Source organism: Lytechinus variegatus, chromosome 7 (genome assembly GCF_018143015.1).
Source record: "Lytechinus variegatus isolate NC3 chromosome 7, Lvar_3.0, whole genome shotgun sequence".
Classification (NCBI taxonomy): Eukaryota; Metazoa; Echinodermata; class Echinoidea; order Temnopleuroida; family Toxopneustidae; genus Lytechinus; species Lytechinus variegatus.
The window spans coordinates 16,084,946-16,110,034 of NC_054746.1; the positions used below are offsets into that span (position 1 = coordinate 16,084,946).

Consider the following 25,089-nt stretch of genomic DNA (forward strand, 5'->3'; position numbering starts at 1 on the left):
AAGATTATTACCCTTAAGATTCATGTGATTTTTTTTTTAGAAACAACAGCAGTAAAATATAAAACTGGATTATCATGAGAGGGAACAATAAAATTATTGGATGAGCTGGAAAAATATATTAGACAGATCGCCAAACAAATCCAAAATTTATTTTCAGGTGGACATAATTGTACATATTCCACACAAGATTTGGTCTTCTTGTATAAAATCTAATCATTCAAATAATCAAAAAATAAAGGCAAATTGCAATGAGTGAAGATTTACTGGTGACCTTGCAGGAATCTCCTGTGAGATCAAAAGAGTCAGTCATACCCAATCTACCATTACTACCAAAAATCACCACCACTGCTGCCAAATTTACCACCACTCCCACCAAAAAATACCATATCTCCTTCGACACCCACCACCACCAAGACATAGTTGCAGGCTCACCTCAAGGTCATAGAGGAACTTGAAGTCGCTTGGCTGGTAGCAGGCCCTCTCTACAGACTTAGCTAGATCAACAGCACCCTGTCCTCCTTGAGCCCAATGGTTTGATACTACAGCATCAAAGGCACCGCATTCCTTAGATAGCTGCTGGAGAAGGGCTAATTCGTTGGGGGTGTCAGTTCTGAAAAACCCAAAGAAAATAAATCTGAGTACAAACTAACAAGCAAGAAGTTAAATTTTATTTTTAAAGTTCATTTTTTATTTGGCAGAACAAAATATCAACGTATGAACATTATTCGTCTAAATTTGAAGTAATAAAGTATTCAAATTAAGGGTATACGTGATGATGAGATATTCTTTGACTTTGTAATCCATTTCCATTTTAAATTTTAATCAATTATCCACTATTGCGAACAAGAAAATCTATAGTTGTTCGTTTGATATTGTGAAAGGCCCTCACTGTGAGAGCTGAGATTATTTCAGTAAAAAATTAATAAGAAATTCATAAAATTACTCCGTGAATCTATAACTAAAAAGAATGGTGAAAGGATTTTAGAAGCTAGGTAAAACAGAACTTACGCAAATTGGTTGATAGCAACGACACATGGCACTCCAAAATGTGTTGTATTCTCAATCTGTTTCCTAAGGTTACAGAATCCTTTCTCTAGTAATTCAAGGTTCTCTTCATTGTATTCAGAGGCAAGAGGCTTTCCAGCTGTCACCTAAACACACAATGGAAAATATCACACATGTTGTATTTATGGTCTACACAAACTCTGCTGAAGGTGGTATTCCTGGCTGTAATTGATTACAAATCCCTTTTTTATTCTTGCAAAGCTTTCACCCTATTTTAATAGGACAATTTCACACCAGGATACAATGGGGGGGCACAAGCTTTCACATGGCAAAACTATTGCATGAAATGTTAAGGCCTAGCAAGTGTTAACTTAGTACCTGGTATGATGTGAACATCAATGCCATTGGCTTAGAAATGGGAGTGTCATGACTGCTCATTACTGGAATACTCCCCAGGGAGTGGATGTTGTGCATATGCAGGCAAGCCAGGATCCAATGACCAGGATATTCATTATGTGTCTGTAAAGTGCTAAGATACTGTAAGTTACAAGCGACTTACACATGATCTGTGATACCTTGTGTTACATGTAAATGAATAAGAAACAGACCCAAGAAGGTATTAACAGTCATTCGTAACTTACAAATAGGTATATGAAAAACCCAACCAATGTGATAAGCGCTACGGACAAGTGAAATGCTACTATGTTGGACTTACATTGGGTCCACCACCATGCATCTTGAGTGCTCTGTATTAACAGTCATTCATAACTTACAAATAGGTATATGAAAAACCCAACCAATGTGATAAGTGCTACGGACAAGTGAAATGCTACTATGTTGGACTTACATTGGGTCCACCACCATGCATCTTGAGTGCTCTGACTGTAGCAACAATCACACAGGCATTGGGTGTTAGACCAGAGTAACGGGTCTTGATGTCAAAGAACTTCTCCATTCCAATGTCAGACCCAAATCCAGCCTCAGTGACTAAAGAAATAAGAAAAAAACAAAAGAAATAGAAAAGATTATACTAGTTGCTCCCTTTTTGAAACATCTCGGCAAGTTCCCTTTCATTCAATTACAATCATATCAAACAAAGCGTGGCACAATGGTGAAAATATGCAGTGGCATCAATTTTAGTGCAGAGATATCATCTCTCTATACATATGCAGTATTCTGGCTATTCTTGTAAATAATTCAAGTCCTTTCCCAGAACATCAAAGTCGAACTTCTAGATAATCTCATTATAAAGTTAAGGAAAGAACACATGTTTCAAAGGAATATTTCAAGAACTGAAGAGTTGTGGCAGGTTTGAAGATTAAACAAACCTTCAAGTGTGACCAAAAGCATGTGTAAGAGCCAATGCCCACGATATTCATAACACACAATCTCCATTAAGTAAATTTCAAGTCAAGCCAAAATTACATCCTTGCTAACAAATCAGCCCCCAGTAAATCCTATTTCTGTTGGAAGGGAAGCTACTTTCAATCAAATGACTTGTGAAGTCAAAAGAGTAGTTCTTCAGAGCCTCTCAGACAAATGCCTCGAATCTAGCATCACTGAAGAACAGCTATCATATCACTAGGCAAACAGGAAGATATAAAACATGTCTAGCCTGCTGTTACCATGGTAACATGAAGCTGCCATCAGCCTCGTCATCGAATCATCACAGAGGTTTGTTATACTCTTACTTATATGGTCAGTGACTATACCAGATTAACTTAGACGTAAAACGTTTCTTAGTAATAAGTTATATATCAGCAAAAAGCTCTCCTGTTGAGTTACTACAGGAGTTACAACACGAACTTTCTGAATAATTTAACAATGAGTGTTCAGAATTTTTTTTTTTAAATTGGGAAATACATACTGACAAATCCATGTTCTCCAACAAGCTTCAGAGCGATCTTATCAGCCAGGATAGAAGAGTTGCCATGAGCAATGTTAGCGAATGGACCAGCATGAACAAATACTGGATTCCCCTGCAGAAGAAGAAGTATATCAATCATATCAATTAGTTAATGCTCACATAATACATACATGCATTGCCACAGATATTCTGATGTTAATATCCATATTTTTTCCACTATCTTCAGTCAGATTAATTCAAACAAAAGAAATCCATAAATTCAATAGTTTTACTATTATCTGGAGGAATACATGAAGATAAATGCATGGTATATATCCTCATTTAGTCATTCTTTTGAGACAATTACAAAAAAGGGCCTCATCACATTGTATACAAAAAAAAAGCCCAGGGCATGTTTCACAAATTAATCAATCATTATATAATGCATACCTGCATTGGTCAGATCATGGGCACAAGTCACACACTACAGCATATCAATCAGATTATGCATTCAATAACATGTGTGTGTTGCCATTTAAGCATGACTCCAAGTCACAGGTAACTCTTTGTGAAGCACCTATCTGGACCGTATGGATAGACCCTTACCTCAAGTGTCTGCATTAGGTTTGGCTTGATAGCATCCTTCATAAGAACAGCCAAAGCACCTCCGACACCGACATCATCAGCCGTCACAGGTTCTCCTTGTTTGTTGCTAGCGACAACGATCTTACCAAGACGGGTCCTCATGTCCCCTAGGTCTGTGGTCAGGGCTAGGATAGCCATGATCTCGCTAGCCACAGTGATATCGAACTGTGTCTCACGGGTGTAGCCCTTCTCGGTGGGAGACTGACCGATGGTGATCTTACGAAGGTAACGGTCATTGGTATCCATGACTGGAAGAAAAGTAATTAATCTACTATTTTATTTTCAATCAAATGTGTCAGAAATTAAACTGATCACTACACTGGAGGTATTTTGTCAACAAGTGGAATGTCCCTCATTTGATTTGAACCCAAATATCCAATCATGAAGAAAAATTTTTGGATGGCACTGGCACTTCCATTATTACCATAATGTACTGTACAGTACAATAACAATATACGATCTTTGATGGTTTGCATGCCAGTAAAGACCAGTAACAAGGTTTGAGGTTGCACCAAGTATAAGTGAAGTAGTCCTGAAAACAACTGTTGGTCTTTTCACTCCTGACAAAGAGCGAAGTTTGAGTCCTTTTCAAGACTACTTCACTTACATGGTACAACAGCAAACTTCAATACCTGATAATGACATAGAATGAACAGTAATGTCCTAATCTACTGAAATTGAATTGATTCAACTCTACACACACAAAAAAATATCTGTGATTAATGTATGGTGTTGTGTACCCTTTGGTCGACCATTGCCAGGATTAATGTCACAAAAAGGGCAAGGCCTGCCTTATGAGACATGGGTTTTGATGGAGAATATTTCTTACCTCTTTGCCATGTAATAGTAGATGGATCAATATCAAGACGAGCAAACCGTCTGATCTCTTCTTCTGTTAGGTCATCAGGATTGGTCTTATCAATGCCAAGACGCTATTGGAAGCAAAGATAAATATGACACGACTCATATAAGTATGTTCTCACTGCCACTCAAATTTGTATTATCATAATTATGTTCAGGAGTGGTATCAAAACGTTTAAGTTAAAAGAGGTCTAAAGAATGTGACATAACATTCATCAAGAATCTGATCAGGTGCTGAAGATTAAAATGATTGTTCCAGGACCAGAATTTTTTATTACAGAATGCTTGATAACTACTCTGTTCCCTCAAGCTTTAAAGTCAATTTCAAGAAAATGCAATTTATTTCTTTTCTATTTCAATTATTGTTCATGTGTATATTTATTTTCTTAGAGTGCTTTGAGCACCAAAAGGAGGACCTGTGTGCTCTAAAGTAGCCACTATTATCATTTATTTATTACATCAACTTCTTCGTCGTCATGGTAATATGGTGATTCGTTACGTACATGCAGACATTACATATTTTTTCCCTACATATATCAGTCTTTAAACTCACCTGGAGTCTGCCGAGCTGGATATCTGAAAATTGTCGGACACCCTTCTTGCTTGGCACTAGCCTGCCATAGAGGGCAGTGTCTGTTTGAGTTGATTCGTGAAAGATCCTTGCATCAATGGCTGCAGCGAGTAAGTTGTTTGAGGCTGTGATTGCATGGATGTCTCCGGTAAGATGAAGATTGAACTGGAAAAAAAAAAAAATGATTGGAATGTAGGTTAAAGAAAATGAATTTTCACAAATAATTCAGGTAGAAATGTTGAATGGTCACTTGTAATACAGCAGACCTCCCAACCTTCTACAACTAAAAAAGTATTCTTAGAAGGAAAAAAAATTGACAAAAAAGAATACTCTAATAAGGGAACGGTTGACATATCTGATACAGATTAAAGATAATCTCACTTATAATATAGGTTAAAGAGATTGTATTGCCACCTGAATACAGTTCAAAGAATTGAATGGTCGCTTGTAATATCTAGGCTAGTAAGTTAATTGTCACTTTCATTATTTCAGAAGCTATTACTCATTGCAAGAAAAATTGAGTTGCACATTGGGTTGGTGCTAAATATACTTGCAAGCCATCAGAATGTTATCATATTCTACAATTAGCACAACTCTGGTAAACTAGACATTTACTGCCAGTGAACTACAGATCTGCAAAAAGACTAAATATCAAATCAAATCTATTGTGTATTTTTTTAAGGGAAGGAGGGGGGGTATTTGTTTGCGCCCCTGAATGATTACCATGGCATATCCCCTGTGCACCCATTTTCCGACAAACTTCTGCCAAATTCTGCCATTCCCACATGTTTTCTACAGGGACCATTTAATCCAGGAAGGGGAGTCTCACCTCTTCCATAGGAATGACCTGAGCATAGCCTCCACCCGCTGCACCCCCCTTGATACCAAAGGTGGGTCCTTGGGATGGCTGCCTCACACACGCAAATACATTCTTCTTGAGATGGGATCCTAAAGCCTGGGTTAGACCAATGGTTGTGGTGCTCTTGCCTTCTCCTAGAGGAGTTGGTGTGATTCTGAAACAGAGAGAGGGGGGTTAATCAATTGAGATTCATTTGACAAGTTTGGAGTAATTATGGGATATTGAAAAGACTGATCAATCACATGTTTCTTTGTCATTGTTATCATCATCACCAACACCATCACCATCATCATCACCATCCTCAAGTCATCATCATCATCATCATCACCATCACCATCACCACTACCACCACCACCACCATCATCATCATCATCATCACCATCACCACCACCATCAGCACCATCACCACCACCACCATCATCATCATCCACTGGTAATGAGGATAAATGCATTAAGGCCCAAGTGCACCAAGCTCACCAAATCTGAAAACCCTTTTTTACAGACTAAGCTATTATTCCTCCTAAAATTCAAAGGGTTTACTCAGTTTTAAATATTTAAAACAAGTGGGTTTGGTAAATGCGGTGCTTTTCCTAGGAGGGGTATTACAGTAAAGACCTGATTCAAATCTTCTCAGACATACTCACCCTCCAACAACAATGTACTTTCCTGGAGCCCTGTCCTTTAGCCTATCTAGTACTGATAGAGAGATCTTGGCCTTGGTCTTGCCATAGTAGTCTATTTCACTGGGTAGAAGCTGTAGTTCCTGGGCTAATTCTGAGACCTCCTTTGGTTTTTGAGCCCTGGAGACCTCAATGTCAGTAGGGACAGGTTGTTTGAGATGAAGGGGTAGGTATCTCATCTTCCATTGGTCACCCTGAGAGAAACAGTAACATAGGTATGAAATCTCTTTAATTTACTTTCACGGTCAGGGTTCGTTCACATTTTCAACATTCCTTTTAATAAAGAGAAAGAAAAAGAAAATTTCCAGGATCAGCTATTTGAGAGCACAATTTTACTATGAAACATGACCATTTTAATATCACAATTGAATCACTGATTCTAAACATAATACTCCCGGAGGGGCCATAATGCCCTCCCCCTAGACATTTTTTTTAGTGATAATCTTGGCGTGCAAATTTTTTTTGACAGTGCTTCTCACTGACTCCTTGCTTTCAAGTCTCCCCAAATAAGCATTTAGATAGTGAATTGGAGCAGAAAATGTGATTTCCTAAATAAAGTCAAGAGAAATTCAAGTATGCAACCACATACTATAGATTAGGCATATGTAGATTATGTCATTCTCTACCATCATGCAAATTTTCATTGCAATGGTGCAATCCGTGGCTGAGATCTTTGAAAAGGGATCACAGGATTCCAGAAGACAATAGGTTAACCTGAATTCTAAGGTCAACTTCATAGAGCTTGAAAATAGTTGAAATCCTTCAATCTGATTGGCTGATTGCAAATTTTTCATAGAAATTGTGTAATTGTCATACGATTCCTGCAAGCTATGTATTAAACTCACCAGAGTTCCTTCGACGGTCTTCTTGGCGCTCTCCACAGTGTTCCCCATGAGCATAGCTACAGTCATAGGTCCTACTCCACCGGGGACCGGGGTAATAGCTCCTGCTACCTCCCTGACTCCATCATAGTCTACATCACCAACCATCTTCCTACCTTGCTTGGAGAATGGATCTAGGATGAAGATGGAGAGGGAGGAACATCATCTTCAAAACTTCTATGCATTACATGGTTGATATAGTAGCTTCAATACACATTTGTTTGCAAACGCTGAATGCAAACAATTATTTTTAATATCTTTGCTAAAATTCAGTCCATAACCAGAAAGCAAATTGATTACAAACATTTTCCACTTTATTTTCTATTTGGAAAGAGCAATGTAGTTTAACATTCATGTTTAATGAGGACAATGCAGAATGGCATTTAGGTGTTGAATAAGATGAAGGTACGGTACAATAAATGAAGAGAGAAGGTATGCGATCAAAGTTCATTTGAGAATTGTTTGTTAACTTAATGCATATATGAGAACAGAATAATGCATTTTCTCTATTTTATACATTCATTTAGGCAAAGAGAGAATTGCATGTATATCCTTAAATAAAGTCGAATTGTAGCTTTGGAATTATCACACTTTCTTGGTTGAGTTATAACTCCTCTGAACTGCAAAATGTTTAACATACAAAAAAATATAGGTACATACATGTATATGACAATACAATAAATCTTGGTACCATTGGTTAGCACTACTTTGACTTGACAGATACAGACTAAAATAAACAATGAAAATATTAAAAAATATATATATATCCATGCCACTACATTGAGAATGCACTTATATGCAGTACTATTTTACATTATGTACAAGATGAAAAATTGCGGTAAATTAAATCTTAAGGTATTTGAGTACATTCCCAGTAATGAATACATTGAAATGTACATCTTCATGTCAAGTTTTACAAGACAAAGATACAACAGACAAGGCAATGTGTGTGTGTGAAGTACAAGTAAATAAAAGAAAAGATAACAGAAATCATACTAGACTATCTACAAACAAAGAGAATGGGATGATCAACATTAAATCAGACATGACACTTATTACCACATGTATATCAATACTAGCATCAATGGTAACAGTGGTACTGATTTTTATAAGAAATACTTGTAAACAACAATATCTCATTAAGACTTGTACCTAAATTCCCATTGATTTTCTAGTGAAGTGATACTAGCATCAATGGTAATAGTGGTACTGCTTTTTATAAGAAATACTTGTAAACAACAATATCTCATTAAGACTCATCCCTAAATTCCCATCAATTTTCTAGTGAAGCCTATGATTATTCCAAATCAAACTTTAAATCATGGACTCTGCTTAATTGAATGCTTCAACGATTGTTCAAGTCAAATTGAAAAATTTCCGAACACCAAATAATACCTTTTTTCCCCTTTAAAAGATGTCATTGAATACCCCTGTTGGAATTTTTATTTGACCCCAAGAACCAGTTTTGTCTTGCACTCCTTTGGAACTCACAAATATGATTTCCCTTCTGGATTTTATAGATAAAGAGGTCACTATCAAATCTATTGTGTAAAAAATGGAATAGTTTGGCATTGAAACTTGAGAGTTTGTTCTTTGCTGGGTCAACTGGTTGACCTAGCTGATTTTTTATAGCAATTAAATTGATAAGGATCCGTGCTATGTGTAGTTATAAAAGATAATTTCTTCATGCGCATAAATGCATTTCATCAATTTCTGCACAAAAATCATATTTTTACTTGTAATCAATATTCTGAGTTACATTAATTTACAAGAGGGCATCACAATAAACTACAGTAACTTTAATTAAGTGATATAAAGTTGGTGGGGGGGGGGGCTCCCCCCCTACCATTTTTTAAGAACAGTTCAACCACTGTTATAGGCCTATACTTTTATTTAGAATTATAAATTTATATATTTTTGAAAACTTTGCCATCATAATTTTTTTTCTCTAGAAATCAAATTCAATTCAATTTTAAGTCTATAACAGGAATTCTTCCTCAACTAGTTGAATACAAACAAAAATAATTAAACTATTGCATTCATGGACACGACAGTAATTAGAGAGGAATAAATAAGGCTACAGCTACCATTATCTATGAAATAGGACAGAATCTATCATTCTAAATGAAAGTTCTTGGTTTATTTGCAAATTACAAACCCCCTCAAATTTTCAGCTTTGTAACTAATAAAGACATGATTTCAAATAAAATATGATATTCAAAGGTATATTTTCAAAATATTTCAAATTACGATTCATATGCATAAGAGTAGATGAATAAGGGTACTTATGTAGACTATTTAAATGGCAAAATGAACGGTGCACACACATTTACACACAAAAATAAAATTTCAGTACGCAATCCAACTATGCACAGGCAACAAGTACATTGTGCAAGCAATGAGGGTGTACAGTATGGTAGTCAGGCCACTGGTTAATAAAGCCAATCTATACCAAATGTCAGATGGGACAGCTTGTTCCATTAGTAGAGGGGCTTTCAAAGATCAGAGATGAGAGGATGATAAAGAGGAATTGATGAATGTTGGCATTTTCAAAAGATCGAGTGAGCGGAGGAGGAGGATTGAATTATAGATGCGAGAGTGAGATTCATCGTCCTGTGAGAATCAAGATGGGATTTAGCATGAAGATGTGGCAATTCAAGCATGACAGATTTGAGCATTTAATATGGATGAATATATACTTTCTGTTTTTCATCATCATTTTAGATGTGGAATTATATTGACAAAATACTTTAAAAATACATTATATATTGATGGGTTGAATCTGAAGATGAGTTACATGTAAATGATTATAATCATGAAACCAGAAATTAATTTTTGAAGAAAAACAAAGCTTTCAATTAAGTGACTTCTCTCAAATCATATCAAATTTTAAATGATAAAAAGTCTGAACAACAATATGACAAACAACGAACACTTAAATGATCCAATGAGTGTTTTAAAAATCACTTTACAAACACCTATTTTTTGTTAAATCACATAATCAATGACATATATGTTTCAAGTTTTCTTGCAATTTTTTTCTATATCGATTGTAATGATTATCATAACAACTTAATAGACAAAAGAGATTTATTTTGCAATGACTATAAAGAGTTTGTAGTTTATACCAAGAACCATATGGAGTCACCAATGATGTACTGAAGGTCATTCAGTGAATTTTAATTAAATCTGAGGTTGCATAATTTAAGAAAAGAAAAATTAAAGTAACCAGATATGACGGCAGTTTCAATTTGAGACATGCTTGAGTAAATCAACACGAAAAGATACCAGGAAGATGTTTTCCCCCAACATATTAAAAGTCTACTCTGTGCTTTTATAAAAACAAATATCCCTTCTTTTATTCGTATTTGAATAAATTGAATTTGAATACAATATATGATTAAAAATTTGATGAATTTTCAAACAAAAATAACCATCCTTTTCCTCCTGCATCTTTCACCCCCTCTCAGCCCCCCTCTACATCCACTTTCTTCTTCTCCCCCCTCTTCAATTTCTTTTCTCTTCTCCTCTCCAACCTGCTCCTTAATACACAAATGATGCATACTTTATACATTTCCTTTCCGACTACAGGTAAGCCCCAAAATGTCAAAAGCAAACATTTTTTTTTTCAATGTGATGATGGTGACATAAGCATGTAAGAGGCTTGCTCCAAGCATTAATACTAGTTTAAAATGATTACTGTGCAAGATGCATACATGAAAGTGTGCAGAAAAATAATAGATGCATGCAAGTGTTACATACATGTAATCGTTTCAAATTAAGAATTTCATACTAAATCGTTCCTTATTTGACAACACAGACACACAATGCATAATAAGCAATGTACAAAGCACCTATGAACCAATCAGACAGAAAGGGTATTTACAATCCTCAGAAAAAAAAAAAAAGAATCAATATTCAATCAGTGAAAACATGACCACATTCAGAGGTGGTTTTAACAAATTCAAATTTAGTTTCAATCATTATGTCGCCTCATGACTCGTCAACTCTGTGGCATCATCACTCTCCTTTCAGTTTGTTAACTGCCAAGTTATCCTAATTCTTTTGATTTCCTTTGGAATATCACGAACAGTCAAGCCAGCCCAAGGCTTTAAATACTTACTTGGATTTAATTGGATGTTGAGGTATAAACTATAAAGCAATATACAAGTTTCAATCTGCCTTTATACGTGCTCCTCGTTATTTCATCATCTTTCTTTATGTAAGTTGCCAAATGCCAAGCTGCTGAATTTTTTTATTTTTACATGACACCAACTTGTGGATTTTGTTCATTTTGAGTAAAATTTCCATGGGTTATAAAGGTAATTTTGTTCCAAATTTTCACTGATGAGTACATATTCTTGATTCTGAACGTCCTTTTCTCTGAGGAATGCAACCCTTGTCCATCCTAAGTGATAACAATATTCAGAATTTGATATTACAATTACAATATTGAAAAAAATAATAGCAAACTATTGACAGTAAATATTTCAGACTTAATTAAGAGATTACTTCAACTTCAAGGAGACAACAAAAATATTTGAATTTGGACCTCTGTTTTTGTTTCTGAGTTCATTTCATTTTAGGCAGATAACTGAACAGAGACTGGTAAATGAACATAATTTAGATTTTTTAAATGACCCAAAACATCTACCAGCATTCCTTTTACTAACAAAATCATGTTTACAGAATGATATACATGTACTGGCAAAAAAAAAGAAAAAGAGAGGGATAATTGGTAAGTTCAAAGTTGCATATTGGCCAATTTGGGTATATCAAAGCAAAGTTAATAATTGTTATCAATCAGGTGGAATTTTAGCCTATAGCATGATAGGGTTAATGATCAATTCTTACCATCATCATCATCATTAAATTCAGAGTTGTCATCTGTGTTATGCAATATAGAATAAACAAAGTGGATTTGTATAAATACTTTGGATTTGAATGGATCAAAGATTGGAATTTGTATTTTACGGGAGTTACTAAAGCATGTCTACTGGCCTAAACATGTAGTTCAGTGGTTATTCAACTGGAAATGGGTCAGTAAATAATTACAGAAGTTGAACAGAAATCAAGAATCACACTGTCATTCGAGAGATGCACATAAATGAAATCAAGAACAGAAACTTTTACATTACAGCATGGAAAGTCCATGACTACTAGTACGGTATTTTCATATAAGATACAGCCAATGAGTTTTTCACACAATGTGCAAATCTACTTATTGATTCACATTTCACGTGCTGGTGAAAACAAAAACATAGTACGATTTCAATTTTTTATTTTTTTTTTTAATTTTAAATTCGTACTTATTCCTAATATACTACAGGGTCTATGAAAGTTCATAAAAGTTATTAATATGGTAACTTTGCCCTTCAAAGATAACAAAGATTAACAGCCAATCAAAATCAATGATTCCATGAAAGATACCATTGCAAGGCAAATGTACTATAATAGTAACTTTCATGCAACGGGGTCAAAAGTCGATCATGTAATAAAGAGTACTTTCTCCCTCAATCATCACTCGCAGAAGAGACAGAACTTATCTGTTTCACTGATCACTGCTTGCAGCCCATAGGGTCATAATGCATTATAAATTATTGAGTACAGTATGTAAAATAAGACGTCATTTCCACTCGTGTTTTTGTTTGTTCCATCTTTCTTAATAACATGCAGTGATGATCTTGCGAGATCTAGATGCACGTTTGCCCCACCCCTCGATTACTTTGTTGTGATGGTTAAATAGAGCCTCTGTATCGTTCTATTTTTAACCAGTCCCACTTTCCTTTCCTCCTGTTCTTTCTTTAGGATTAACAGGGAACTATAATCATTCCAGACAGAATAGGAATGGCAAATGCTACAAAATGGAGGGGGGGGGGGGGTTACATATATCTTTATACTATCCTTTTTGATAAATAACTCGAGAACTGATCCTGCCCATTTGGGTCACTATTTAAGATACAGTACAAATAAAATAAGATAAAAATTTAAATGAATCAAATTTACATAAAATAGGCATTATTCCATTTTAGCCAAACCTGGGCAAATATACTTTGTAATATACATGATGTGGTATGAAATAAGACTCATTTTAATTATTAGTGCATAATATTTGCATTTTAAATTGCTATAGTTCTCCTTTATATCTCATATGAAGTCAACTGCAATACACAAGTACATCAGTGGTGTAATGCATGAAAAAAAAGAGGGGGCTAGACAAGCCATATGAGGCAAAATTCATAAAGAGATGCAAGCGAGCAAAGCATACAAGCCAAAAAGACATTTTCATACAAAAGTCTAAGTTTGTGATATACTTTGACAAATTATTCAGATAGCAATATCATACAGTATTTCACCCTTTCTCTTTCTTTCATTTTCTACTATTTTTTTCTTGATTATGAAAATTGGGGAGGGGGGGGGGTCTGGGACCATAGCCCCTCATCTGCACACCAGTGATGTACATACAATGTTGAAGACTTACATCTTGATCCCTTCATAATGCAAAATGGTACGATTTCATTGAGGGTTAATGAACTATCAGGAGTACATGACAACATCAGCAGTGGGAGCATGATTTGAATATGCACATATTGATTGTTTCAAGCACTCGATGCACTGTGCTCATACTGACATCAATTCAAGTAGAGAAATAACATGCTGATATAGATGTATTCACTGATTAGCTGGACTAATAACTGCATACATCCTATCAAAGTGACATTGAGGGTACAATTTACCTACCCCATCACCCCCCCCCCCCCTGTTCAAACCACACCCTGGTTTTTCCACATAAAACAGCAAAAAAGGAAAATGGTAATTGGAAATGTTTAGGAACAGATTCATCCACATAAAATGGATGATTTATGTGATTCTTTTATACGTGTACTTATTTGACTGTCTTGGATTTTATTTTTATTTTTTGTTAACTACATAGAAAAGTCATTCAAGTGTGATTATCGAAATTGATCTTTTAATTATGTAATTAGATATGATTAAAATCACTCATACTGTGTATTCATGTATTTATTTCACAAGAGAAACACATATTTTTTTCCGTGGTAAATTCATAAATTACACTATTTTCATGCCAAGTAATCGTCAAACACAATATCAACCAAATCAAAGCAATCAACTATTCCATTAAATAGTTCACAATGGGTATTTATCTCTAAATTGGACTTTAGTGCATGTCAATCTAAAACTTAAAAAATAAAGTCACCTGCGGAGGGGGGGGGGTCGCTGCTAATGAGTTGATGTTAATGTGGTTAGTACTAGTGTAACTAATCTGATTACAAACAATATACAATGGTTGAATAAAAACTGAGAGTTCTCAATAATCAATTTTCATTAGAGTGGAATAATTTAAAAATGGTTTAATCATAAACCTAATACAAAAGGTAAAATCTACGGGAAATATGCTGAAGTGTAATTATGAGTGATGCAATATACAGCATAATGTTGATCTTGTAATGGATTTTTTTTCAATTCCATGCCATATTTTCGGGTATGATTTGTATCTTTTCTATATTTATATCAACAATAATCAAAGACACTTCATAACTATTGACTTAAATAAAATAGAGGAAATATGTATTTGTCATGCAAGAGATATCACTGTATTAGCCTGAAATAGAACCGCAAATCTTGATGCAACAACTTAATTTTGTTTGAATAATTCAATAGTACCATCTACCAAAATAATTTCAACAATCTAGATGGATTCTTGACTGCACAGTTGAATTCTAATCCTACCCTAAGGTGAGATCAAATGTATGACTCCAATATGCACACATGAAGCAAGATTATACATGATCCCTCTTTTCAATGACCTTTGACCTCTGACCTCATGCCCCTAATATTTAATCCCCTAGATTATTGTCTTCCTAATTAATCAAATTTGAAGTTGATCTCTTTTTAACAGTTCTTCAATATATTCAATAAATAATTCTTCAATGTTTTATATAACCTGAGACATTTGACCTTTGACATCATCATCACCTTCAAATGCATAAACAAGTTTGAAGTTCAAATGGACAAATTGATCTCTATTTATTGTGAGAGATAATTTTATGACGGTCCTTTGACCTTATCGTCACTCCTCATAGTCCTGCAAACTAGGACCAAGATTTAAGTTGACCCGTCAAATGCTTTATAGCTATCGCAAGAGCGAAAATGGGACGGACGGACAACCCTAAAACATAATGCTTCCAGCAACCATCTACAGTGGGCGGAGGCATAAAATATTAAAATGATTAAAGAATTGTTTACTTCTCAAAAAAAAAATTTGTGATTTTTACATTTATTGTCTACTAAGTGTTGAATAAATAATCTAAATACAATAAAAAAGATCAAACAAATGATAAAATTCATCAAGGTAAAATACACACTCAATACTCAAAATGACAATTTAGTATACAAAGTCCAAGCAATGTAAATATCTAGATTGTTGCTTTATTATCAAATTAAGCTGAAGCTTGCATTGGTGACTGAGGATATATTATCAAAGTGCAAGACAAATTTTTTGGCATGACATGGATGAATGTGATCCTTACCTTCGATGAAGTTGATTCCACAGTCTATAACTACCGCTCCAGGTTTGATCCATTCCTTCTGTACAAACTTAGGCTGACGTATAGCAACTATGATCACATCAGACTCACGGATCTATTGTTAAACAGCAAGATAAATATATCATTTCAGGATTCATATGCTGCTCAGACTGAAACAAGATAAAATTACCACACTTATTTTAAAGAATGGCTCTGGGCCCCGTTCTTACAAAGAGTTACAATTGATCTAATCAATTGTAACTCCATGGAAATCTATCAGTGTCATAATTTTTTCTACAGGAAATTTACACAATGTCTTTTGTAAACAAGGAGAAGCAGAGCGAATTTTCAAGAAAACAATGAATGCATGAATATACACCATAGTTAGAAAATAATTTGAACAAACGTGCATAATAGATGTTGACCTTGCTGGCCGTCCATATTTGTGATTCATTGGATCAATCGCAACTCTTCGTAAGATGTACATGAACACTATTGATCAGTATTCTGAACTCTGGTTTATATGCAATTTAAGGTAAAACTTTGGTCTAAAGTTGTGGTTAAACTATGGATAGCCAATTGTGGCATAAATCTATGATAGTACAATTTATGTTTATCAGCATGTTTGACACGCAAATTGACAGGAAATAATAACTGGAAATGTTATCTTCCCCTTACGTTTAATCATTCAAAAACACAATCTGAAGCAACATTTTTCAAATAGCTTTATTTCAAGAGGCTCTTGAGCTTGCGTGCTTTTAAATCAACACTTCTTTTTGTGTTGAATAGTTTTTTCTCTCTCTCTCTCTTCTCAGGCCTGATTTACCAGCAATGGGATGGGAAAAATAAAGGTAAATTCACAAAAGATGGGAAAATAAGGACAAACCATTTACTCACAATCTCATCAATGTTCTTTGTCCTGGAGTGACACATGGTAACTGTGGCATTTTTAGCTCTAAGAAGATCCGACATCGGAGCTCCGACAATCTTACTCCTTCCTAGGACAGCCACCTTTTTACCTTCCACCTCAACACCTGTATAATTATTCAGAATAAAACGATACAATTTTTTTTCTCCTTATTTACATGCAGCCAGTTATTTTCATCTCTTCTGAAACTATATCATTACAAAATTAAAAAAGACTCAAGAAATGGATGCAACAAAATGGAATTACTTCAAACCACTTCTTCAGATTAAGAAAGAAATGGAAAGTATTTGTATAAGTATAATTGTATTTTAAATTGCATGACAATTGCATGACAAAATCTTATTGTGAGTTAAATACACCTATCATCTTCATCATAAAAACATACATTTGCACTTTTCAACTGTTTGGACCAATGATTCTGTAAACGATCTTTGATCGGACTGTCTTAAGCAAAGGAACCCTGCAAATATTGATTCTACTTGGTAGTATGAAGCTTTATTTACCTGATCTCTTGAGCAGTTCCAGACATCCCTTAGGTGTGCATGGTAGATAGCATTGCCCAAGCTCACCCCTTGCTAGCTTCCCTGCACTGCGGTCAGTCAATCTGTCAAAGAATCATTTATACATTATACTGCATGTTCATGAAAGTATGACGTTTCCATGCATGATTTATTATCAGTCAATCATTCAATCCATCTGAAACGTTAAAAAGTCAATAATTTTCAATATGCTCATTGCTTAAAACATGGCCACACACAGCAGGTGGGGGGGGCTTGGTTTTGTGTTTCTACCAAATTTTAACACCCCCCCCCAAAAAAAGCAATGTACTTGTTCAAAGTGGGAAAGGAAAAGTAGTTTTTGTTCTTAGTTGGCCAAGCTGGTTAATGAGTCTGGTTGATTAGTCTCTCATCTGATCCTTCTCCTAGACCTTTCCAGACACAGGCCTAACATTACCCATTATAACATAACACCCTTCCAGGCTTCGTCTGAGAGTTTACTTGTAATTGTTTTTCATGTGTTCACCTGCTTCGCTTGACTGACCAAGCACAGTATGAAATTTTAAACTGAGGGCAATATTACAATCACGTCACTTGATATAGCATCAAACCTCAGCCAAGAAAGGCTTGCTTCCCCCCAATGAATCCTCCCATTCTGGACACTTTGAGCTATCAGGGTTCCCACAGAAATATGAAAACATAATTCCATGACTAAAATGCCGCTTTCCATGACTTCCTGTGACGTCCCGGGAGTTATGTAGAAATTGAGATGTCACAAAATGGGAAAAATGGAAATCATGAACACCAATTATAATAGCAGAGTATGATCACAGAGTATGAGACGACAAACTGGAAAGCTGCCATAGCCACGAGGTAAATGGAATTCCATGACCTTTCCATGACTTTTCACAAATTTTCCACATTCCCTGACTTTTCCCTGAACACAATTTCTATGACTGGGAACCCTGGCTATATACCATGGTAAGCTCCTGTACCAGTAGTAGACACATTCCAGGCAAGAACAGCCATCTAAGCTTACCCATCCACGTCTTTGCTTGGAGCCACAGCATTGAGTAGAAGATCCTCATCTATGGGTTCATTGGTTTCAGGTGGCATCTGAACTATGATACCATGGATACGTGGATCCTTGTTCAGATCCTGGATCTTATTCACAACCTATTAAGATGGGATAGAAAATCATGCAAATTTTAGGCTAGAATGCTTAACTTAAGATTCAAGGAATAATTTTCCTGGGGTCCCATTGCATGAAAGTTATTCTTATGGTAACTGTGCCATCCACTTGTAACTAACTACAATGGCAACAAAGTTCAACAGCCAATCAGAATCAAGGATTTCAGGGAAGTTACCAATGGATGGCAATAATTACCATCATGGAAACTCTAATAATGCAATAGGGCCCTGGTGTTGCACAGTAATTCGCTCACATTTTTGAAAGATTGCTACACTAAGTCTTCCATGTAGCAGATTAGTACTTTTACATAGGACTTTTATACAAAACCAGTTCAGACTTGATACCTTTTGACCCAAAATGCTCATAAACTCTGGTAAACAAAATTATTCTGAGATTATAAGTTTAAACAAGAAGCTTCCACTGCCCTATTGATATTAGGGTCAGTTTCTCAAAACACATTATCTAACATCAAATATTCCTAAATCCCTGTGACGTTGGATGAATTCAAATATTCAATTCAATCAGAAAAACTTGGACTATGTAGTTCTTTGAATGATAGATTAGAAAGTGATACACAAATAGAATACCTATCAGGGCTACCCCTGCACATGTCGTGCTTGCCAGTAACGTTTGTTACAATAAACTGGGGAGCGTTTCATCAATATTTTCATCCGACAAGTTGTCAGATCTGACATCTTTCCATGATTTTGATTGGCTAAGAGGCACTGTTCCTATGGTAACTGTCAGATGAAATGGGACTTGTCGGATAAAACGTCTGACAAGTCCTTTCATGAAACGCCCCCCAGATGTCTTCTTTTCATGTCTATAATCGAATACTCCTTGTATTGTTGCATAAATGTAAATCTCTATTAGAATCCAAATGTTAGAAGTCTGATTGGAGATATAGATTATAATACAAGAAAACACTGTTTATGATATATTGAATGAGTATTTATTAGAAGTTTGGTGATGTTAACATGGAACCAGTTTCTACACCATGCACAACACCAAACTTGAAATAAGGCAAGTGTATAGACAGATGTCACGAGGTGTTGAGCTAGCAATAATGTGGTTGGTGTCCTGTATCTACACCAATCACTGCCCTAAACTTGAAATGAGGTTGGAGCTTGGGCTGATCTCAAAAGATATCAAGAATGTGACAGCAATTAATGTAAACCAACATTTAATATTGGAGCAAGGTAAGAAATCCTGACTCATGGTCTTAACACCAATATCAACACTCAACACTTACAATCTTCCCAATGAGTTTAATACCTACCTCAGGTAATGTACTGGAGCTTGGAAGTTTGTAATGCTGGGCTACCATGCCAATCTAAAACAAAAAGAAACAATGATAGACAGAACATTAGTTACAATCAATAATATACAACATTGAATTCATGTAATTTGAACATTAAACCATATTTGAACTGTATTGACATATATAGTTCAACATTCAGATATTCAAAATTTATTGTCATGCTCAAAATAAAAGAAATTACATTGGCATAAAAATCATATTCCGGCTGTTGGTATACAAAGAACTATAACATAATAAATCATGACAAAAATAATGGCATTAAATAATATACAAAGCACAAATTACACAATGACCTAATACTAACCCAGTACAATAAATGATATGTTGCAAGGGCAGCTGCACTGAAACTTTACCTGGTGTCGAGGGGGGGGGGGAGCGCCCCAAGCACAGAGCCAGTCCAACACATATACAGACACACATTTACACAGATTTTATTACTTTGCTGAATCATCATTTACCATTACCATCACCATCACTGGCATCCATCACCATTATCATCAGCATCATCATCATCAATGTCATCCCAACCACCCCCCCCCCTCTTCTTCAAACACCATTCTCATATAATATAAGTCATATAAGAAATTAGATATAAAGGTAAAAAAATGTTTATGAAGTTACCTCGGCAGCTGCAGCAAGCTTGAATTTGATATATCGATTAGAATCACATCTGTTTCCAACCTGATAAAAACAAAAATAACATGCAATTGCAAAAAGAATACTTTACACAAATATTTGACTGAGGTACAGGATATTGGTGGGGGGGGGGGTCAGGGGTATAGGGTGGTTGGCAGGGGGTGCTCATAATTGTATCTAAAAATAAATAATTGAGATTTATACAAATAATAATTTACAAGATACTACATGTAATTATACATTTATTGTAAGTTTATTGCCATCCAATCACTCGACAGAGGAATGACATTACAAGAAGATTTATTTTCTTTTTAAAGGTCAATTTACATGTACAGTAAAAGTTGCAATATACTCCCTTGTACAATACATTTTGTGACAAAACTACATGAAGGTTACATAATACACTACATTGATACATATCATACAACTCCCAAGAATCTTCTGTAATCTGATTGGTCCAAATCGGATCACGTTATTTAGCGAATTGCACTATTGCATCCAAAATGCACTATCCTGCACTCTGACATCATACCAAAAGTACAATCCTGCACTCTGACGTCAGAGTGCAGACCATGGACTAACTGGGGCATTGCAGGAAACTTGCGATCGATAGCAAGTGCATTTTCAGTCCCTAAATCAATCACATGCTTTGCAATTAACATCGAATTAGAGATTGGTTGCTAATCCGCTTGTTGAAACAAGGAGCATAATCTCATTCGCTGTTAAAATTGACATATTGAATATTTGCAATTGATTGCAAACGTTTTTCAACACCCCCTTAGGCAGTGGCGAATCCAGGGGGGGGGGGAGCACAGCCAGTCCGTGTCCCCCTTTTGAGAGCCATAAACAAAATTTGTGATGCAAAAATACCAAGTGTGCCCCATCCCCCTTTGAAAGAGAGAGCCATTTTTTGGGGGGTCAAATTTCCGCGGACGAAGTGAGGTGAATTGATAACACCTTTTTTTGGCTCGTCAAATTTTCATCAGGAAAATATGCCCCCCATTGGAATAACCTGGTTTGTCCCCTGCACTTAGGCATACAATTAATTGTTCAATTTAACATTATTTACAAGGCCCAGCCAAGGGTTCGTAACTGACCTGAACAATGGCAAGACCGGGCATGAAACCCGGATGTCTCTCTTTCAACATGGCCACCTCTCCTTGGAGTTCTTGACGAATCTCCCTACGATTAGAGATAGGGAAAGACAAGGAGAGAGGAGAGAGAACGAAACAGGAAAAACAAGGAGAACAGTGGAGACAGAATGAGAGACAGGAAACAATGAGAGAAAGGGGGAGACAGAATGAGAGACAGGAAAAGACAAGGAGAAAAAGGGGGAGACAGAATGAGACAGGAAAAGACAAGGAGAGAAAGGGGGAGACAGAATGAGAGACAGGAAAAGACAAGGAGAAAAAGGGGGAGACAGAATGAGACAGGAAAAGACAAGGAGAGAAAGGGGGAGACAGAATGAGACAGGAAAAGACAAGGAGAGAAAGGGGGAGACAGAATGAGAGACAGGAAAAGACAAGGAGAGAAAGGGGGAGACAGAATGAGAGACAGGAAAAGACAAGGAGAGAAAGGGGGAGACAGAATGAGAGACAGGAAAAGACAAGGAGAGAAAGGGGGAGACAGAATGAGAAACAGGAAAAGACAAGGAGAGAAAAAAGGAGACAGAATGAGAAACAGGAAAAGAAAAGGAGAGACAAAATGAGAGACAGGAAAAGACAAGGAGAGAAAGGAGGAGACAGAATGAGAGCCGGAAAAGACAAGGGTGAGAGGGAGAGAAAATAGCGAATGGCATAAAAAGAGGATAAAGAGAGGGATGTGGTGTGACGGTGTAGGAATGTAAAAAGGAAGGAACCAACATTAGAACAATCAACAATAACATAATTTGTTCAGACTAGCTTGGAGATTAGTCTAAGTTAGAGATATAATGATGTACATGTATGCTGATGTAGTGACTGTTGAAGTGAACTCTATCTCTTCAAAACTGACATTATTCTGGCCTGTCACCTCAGACCTTGACCCAACGATTGCTGTTCAAAGGATCTTACGAGATATACTAGATTGATCCTAGTCATCTTACATAGGATAGGTATGGAATAGAATAAAGCAGGATCAGGAGGAACAATATATGTTTTGTTAAATCACTTTCAATTGGATGAACTGATGACAGTTAATCAGCCAACAGGATCTAAAATTACAGAGCTTCTCAGTTATCATCATATCTCTGAATCTGTTATGAATGGTTGCACAGAGCCCGATGCAGAGTTGGGGCTCCATCATTTCTCTTTTGCACAGGGCTCGACATTAGCAGTGGCCTGGCGGCCCAGGGCAACCAAAATGAGAGTCGGGCCACCCAAATTCCCTTAAACGGCCACACTTGGTGTCCCGGTCGGGCTTATTATTATTATTATTTATTCGGCAAATAAAATTCGAAAATACATTTCAGTGTAAACAATACAAAATAAGAAATACCAACCATTGGAACGCCAGGGACAGAAAAAGTTAACTTAATTACTGTGGCATAAAGCCTCCTGTCCCAATTCCAATGGTTGATTTACAATATTAATAACTTAATAATAAAATTTTGATAAATTGTTCCAAAGTTTTGATAAATTGTAATGTTTTTCTATGATTTGGGGCCACCAAATTTGCCTTGCGGGCCACCAAGAAAAAAGTTAGTCATGTTACCAGCAGGGCTCTCGCAAAGTAAGGAATTACGCGTGGCGCATTTTTCAGAATTGATAATATTTTCCAACACCCAAATTTAGCGCCGGCGCCTGGCGCGGCCGCGCCGTTGCGCGCGCGTGCGCATTATGTGCGCCCACGATACAAGCGCGCGCGTGTGCGCTGCTTAAACGGACGATCGGGAACATTTTAAAATTGATTTGAGGCGCTAATTAATTAAAAAAATACATGTACTCTATATACCCTCCGATATGAACTCCTGTTCTCCAAAAACGGAGGAAAGGAAAATAAAACAGAATACAAATAAGAAGTCCTAAATATCTCAGATTACTAAACGGACAACCAGGAACATTTTAAAATTGTTTTGAGGTGCTAAAAAGTAAAAATATATTTTATATACCTTCCGTTATGAACTCCCGTCCTCCAAAAGGAGCGGTGGTAAGAAAAATAAAACAGAATAGAAATAGAAGTCCTAAATATCTCAGATTACTTAACGGATAATCAGGAACGTTTTAAATTGTTCTTAGGTGCTCACAAGTAAAAGTATATTTTATATACCTTCCGTTATGAACTCCCGTCCTCCAAAAGGAACGGCGGAAAGGAAACTTAAACAGAACAGAAGTCGTAAATATCTCAGATTACTAAGCGTACAACCAGGAACGTTTTAAATTGTTCTTAGGTGCTCAAAAGTAAAAGTATATTTTATATACCTTCCGTTATATGAACACCCGTCCTCCAAAAGGAACGGCGGAAAGGAAAATAAAACAGAATAGAAATAAGAAAGAAGTCTTAAATATCTCAGATTACTTAACGGAAAATCAGGAACGTTTTAAAATTGATTTGAGGTGCTAACAAGTAAAAATATATTTTATATACCTTTCGTTATGAACTCCCGTCCTCCAAAAGGAACGGCGGTAAGGAAAGTAAAACAGAATAGAAATAAGATTCCTAAATATCTCAGATTATTAAACGGACAATCATGAACGTTTTAAAATTGATTTGAGATGCTAACAAGTAAAAATATCTTTCGTTATGAAATTCCGTCTCCAAAAAAATATAAATGACATAATATTATTTAGACGATGGTGGAAAGGAAAATAAAACAGAATAGAGGTCGTAAATATCTCAGATTACTAACGGACAACAAGGAACGTATTAAAATTGTTTTGAGGTGCTAACAAGTAAAAATATATTTTATACACCTTTCGTTATGAACTCCCGTCCTTCAAAAGGAACGGCGGTAAGGAAAGTGAAACAGAATAGCAATAAGATTCCTAAATATCTCAGATTATTAAACGGACAATCATGAACGTTTTAAAATTGATTTGAGATGCTAACAAGTAAAAATATCTTTCGTTATGAAATCCCGTTCTCCAAAAAAATATAAATGACATAATATTATTTAGACGATGGTGGAAAGGAAAATAAAACAGAATAGAGGTTGTAAATATCTCAGATTACTAAACGGACAACCAGGAACGTATTAAAATTGTTTTGAGGTGCTAACAAGTAAAAATATATTTTATATACCTTCCGTTATGAACTCCCGTCCTCCAAAAGGAGCGGTGGTAAGAAAAATAAAACAGAATAGAAATAGAAGTCCTAAATATCTCAGATTACTTAACGGATAATCAGGAACGTTTTAAAATTGATTTGAGATGCTAACAAGTAAAAATATCTTTCGTTATGAAATCCCGTTCTCCAAAAAAATATAAATGACATATTATTTAATAGACGATGGTGGAAAGGAAAATAAAACAGATTAGAGGTCGTAAATATCTCAGATTACTAAATGGACAATCAGGAACGTTTTAGAATTGATTTGAGGTGCTACCAAAATATATTTTATATACCTTTCGTTATGAAATCCTGTTCTCCAAAAGGAACGGCGGAATGGAAAATAAAACAGAATAGAAATAAGAAGTCCTAA

The 25,089-nt window shown here is 35.7% G+C and overlaps 1 protein-coding gene across 2 annotated transcripts in view; it reads right to left on the bottom strand.

The window, feature by feature from the left end:
• LOC121418555 (C-1-tetrahydrofolate synthase, cytoplasmic-like) overlaps positions 1-25,089 on the bottom strand; it is a 34,646-nt gene that overhangs the window by 1,516 nt on the left and 8,041 nt on the right. The window contains exons 2-19 of one of the 2 annotated variants that reach the window (XM_041612484.1): positions 21,569-21,653; positions 20,457-20,516; positions 19,794-19,847; positions 18,362-18,498; positions 17,329-17,429; positions 16,795-16,931; positions 15,901-16,012; positions 12,203-12,235; positions 7,313-7,482; positions 6,432-6,661; positions 5,758-5,941; positions 4,911-5,093; positions 4,326-4,428; positions 3,458-3,744; positions 2,873-2,984; positions 1,853-1,992; positions 1,009-1,151; positions 433-610 (exon numbers count right to left, since the gene is read on the bottom strand). In XM_041612484.1, coding sequence (XP_041468418.1) covers positions 433-610; positions 1,009-1,151; positions 1,853-1,992; positions 2,873-2,984; positions 3,458-3,744; positions 4,326-4,428; positions 4,911-5,093; positions 5,758-5,941; positions 6,432-6,661; positions 7,313-7,482; positions 12,203-12,235; positions 15,901-16,012; positions 16,795-16,931; positions 17,329-17,429; positions 18,362-18,498; positions 19,794-19,847; positions 20,457-20,516; positions 21,569-21,653 — 2,449 coding nt within the window. The remainder of the gene's footprint in view (positions 1-432; positions 611-1,008; positions 1,152-1,852; positions 1,993-2,872; positions 2,985-3,457; positions 3,745-4,325; positions 4,429-4,910; positions 5,094-5,757; positions 5,942-6,431; positions 6,662-7,312; positions 7,483-12,202; positions 12,236-15,900; positions 16,013-16,794; positions 16,932-17,328; positions 17,430-18,361; positions 18,499-19,793; positions 19,848-20,456; positions 20,517-21,568; positions 21,654-25,089) is intronic. The other variant, XM_041612486.1, reaches the window with a different exon arrangement.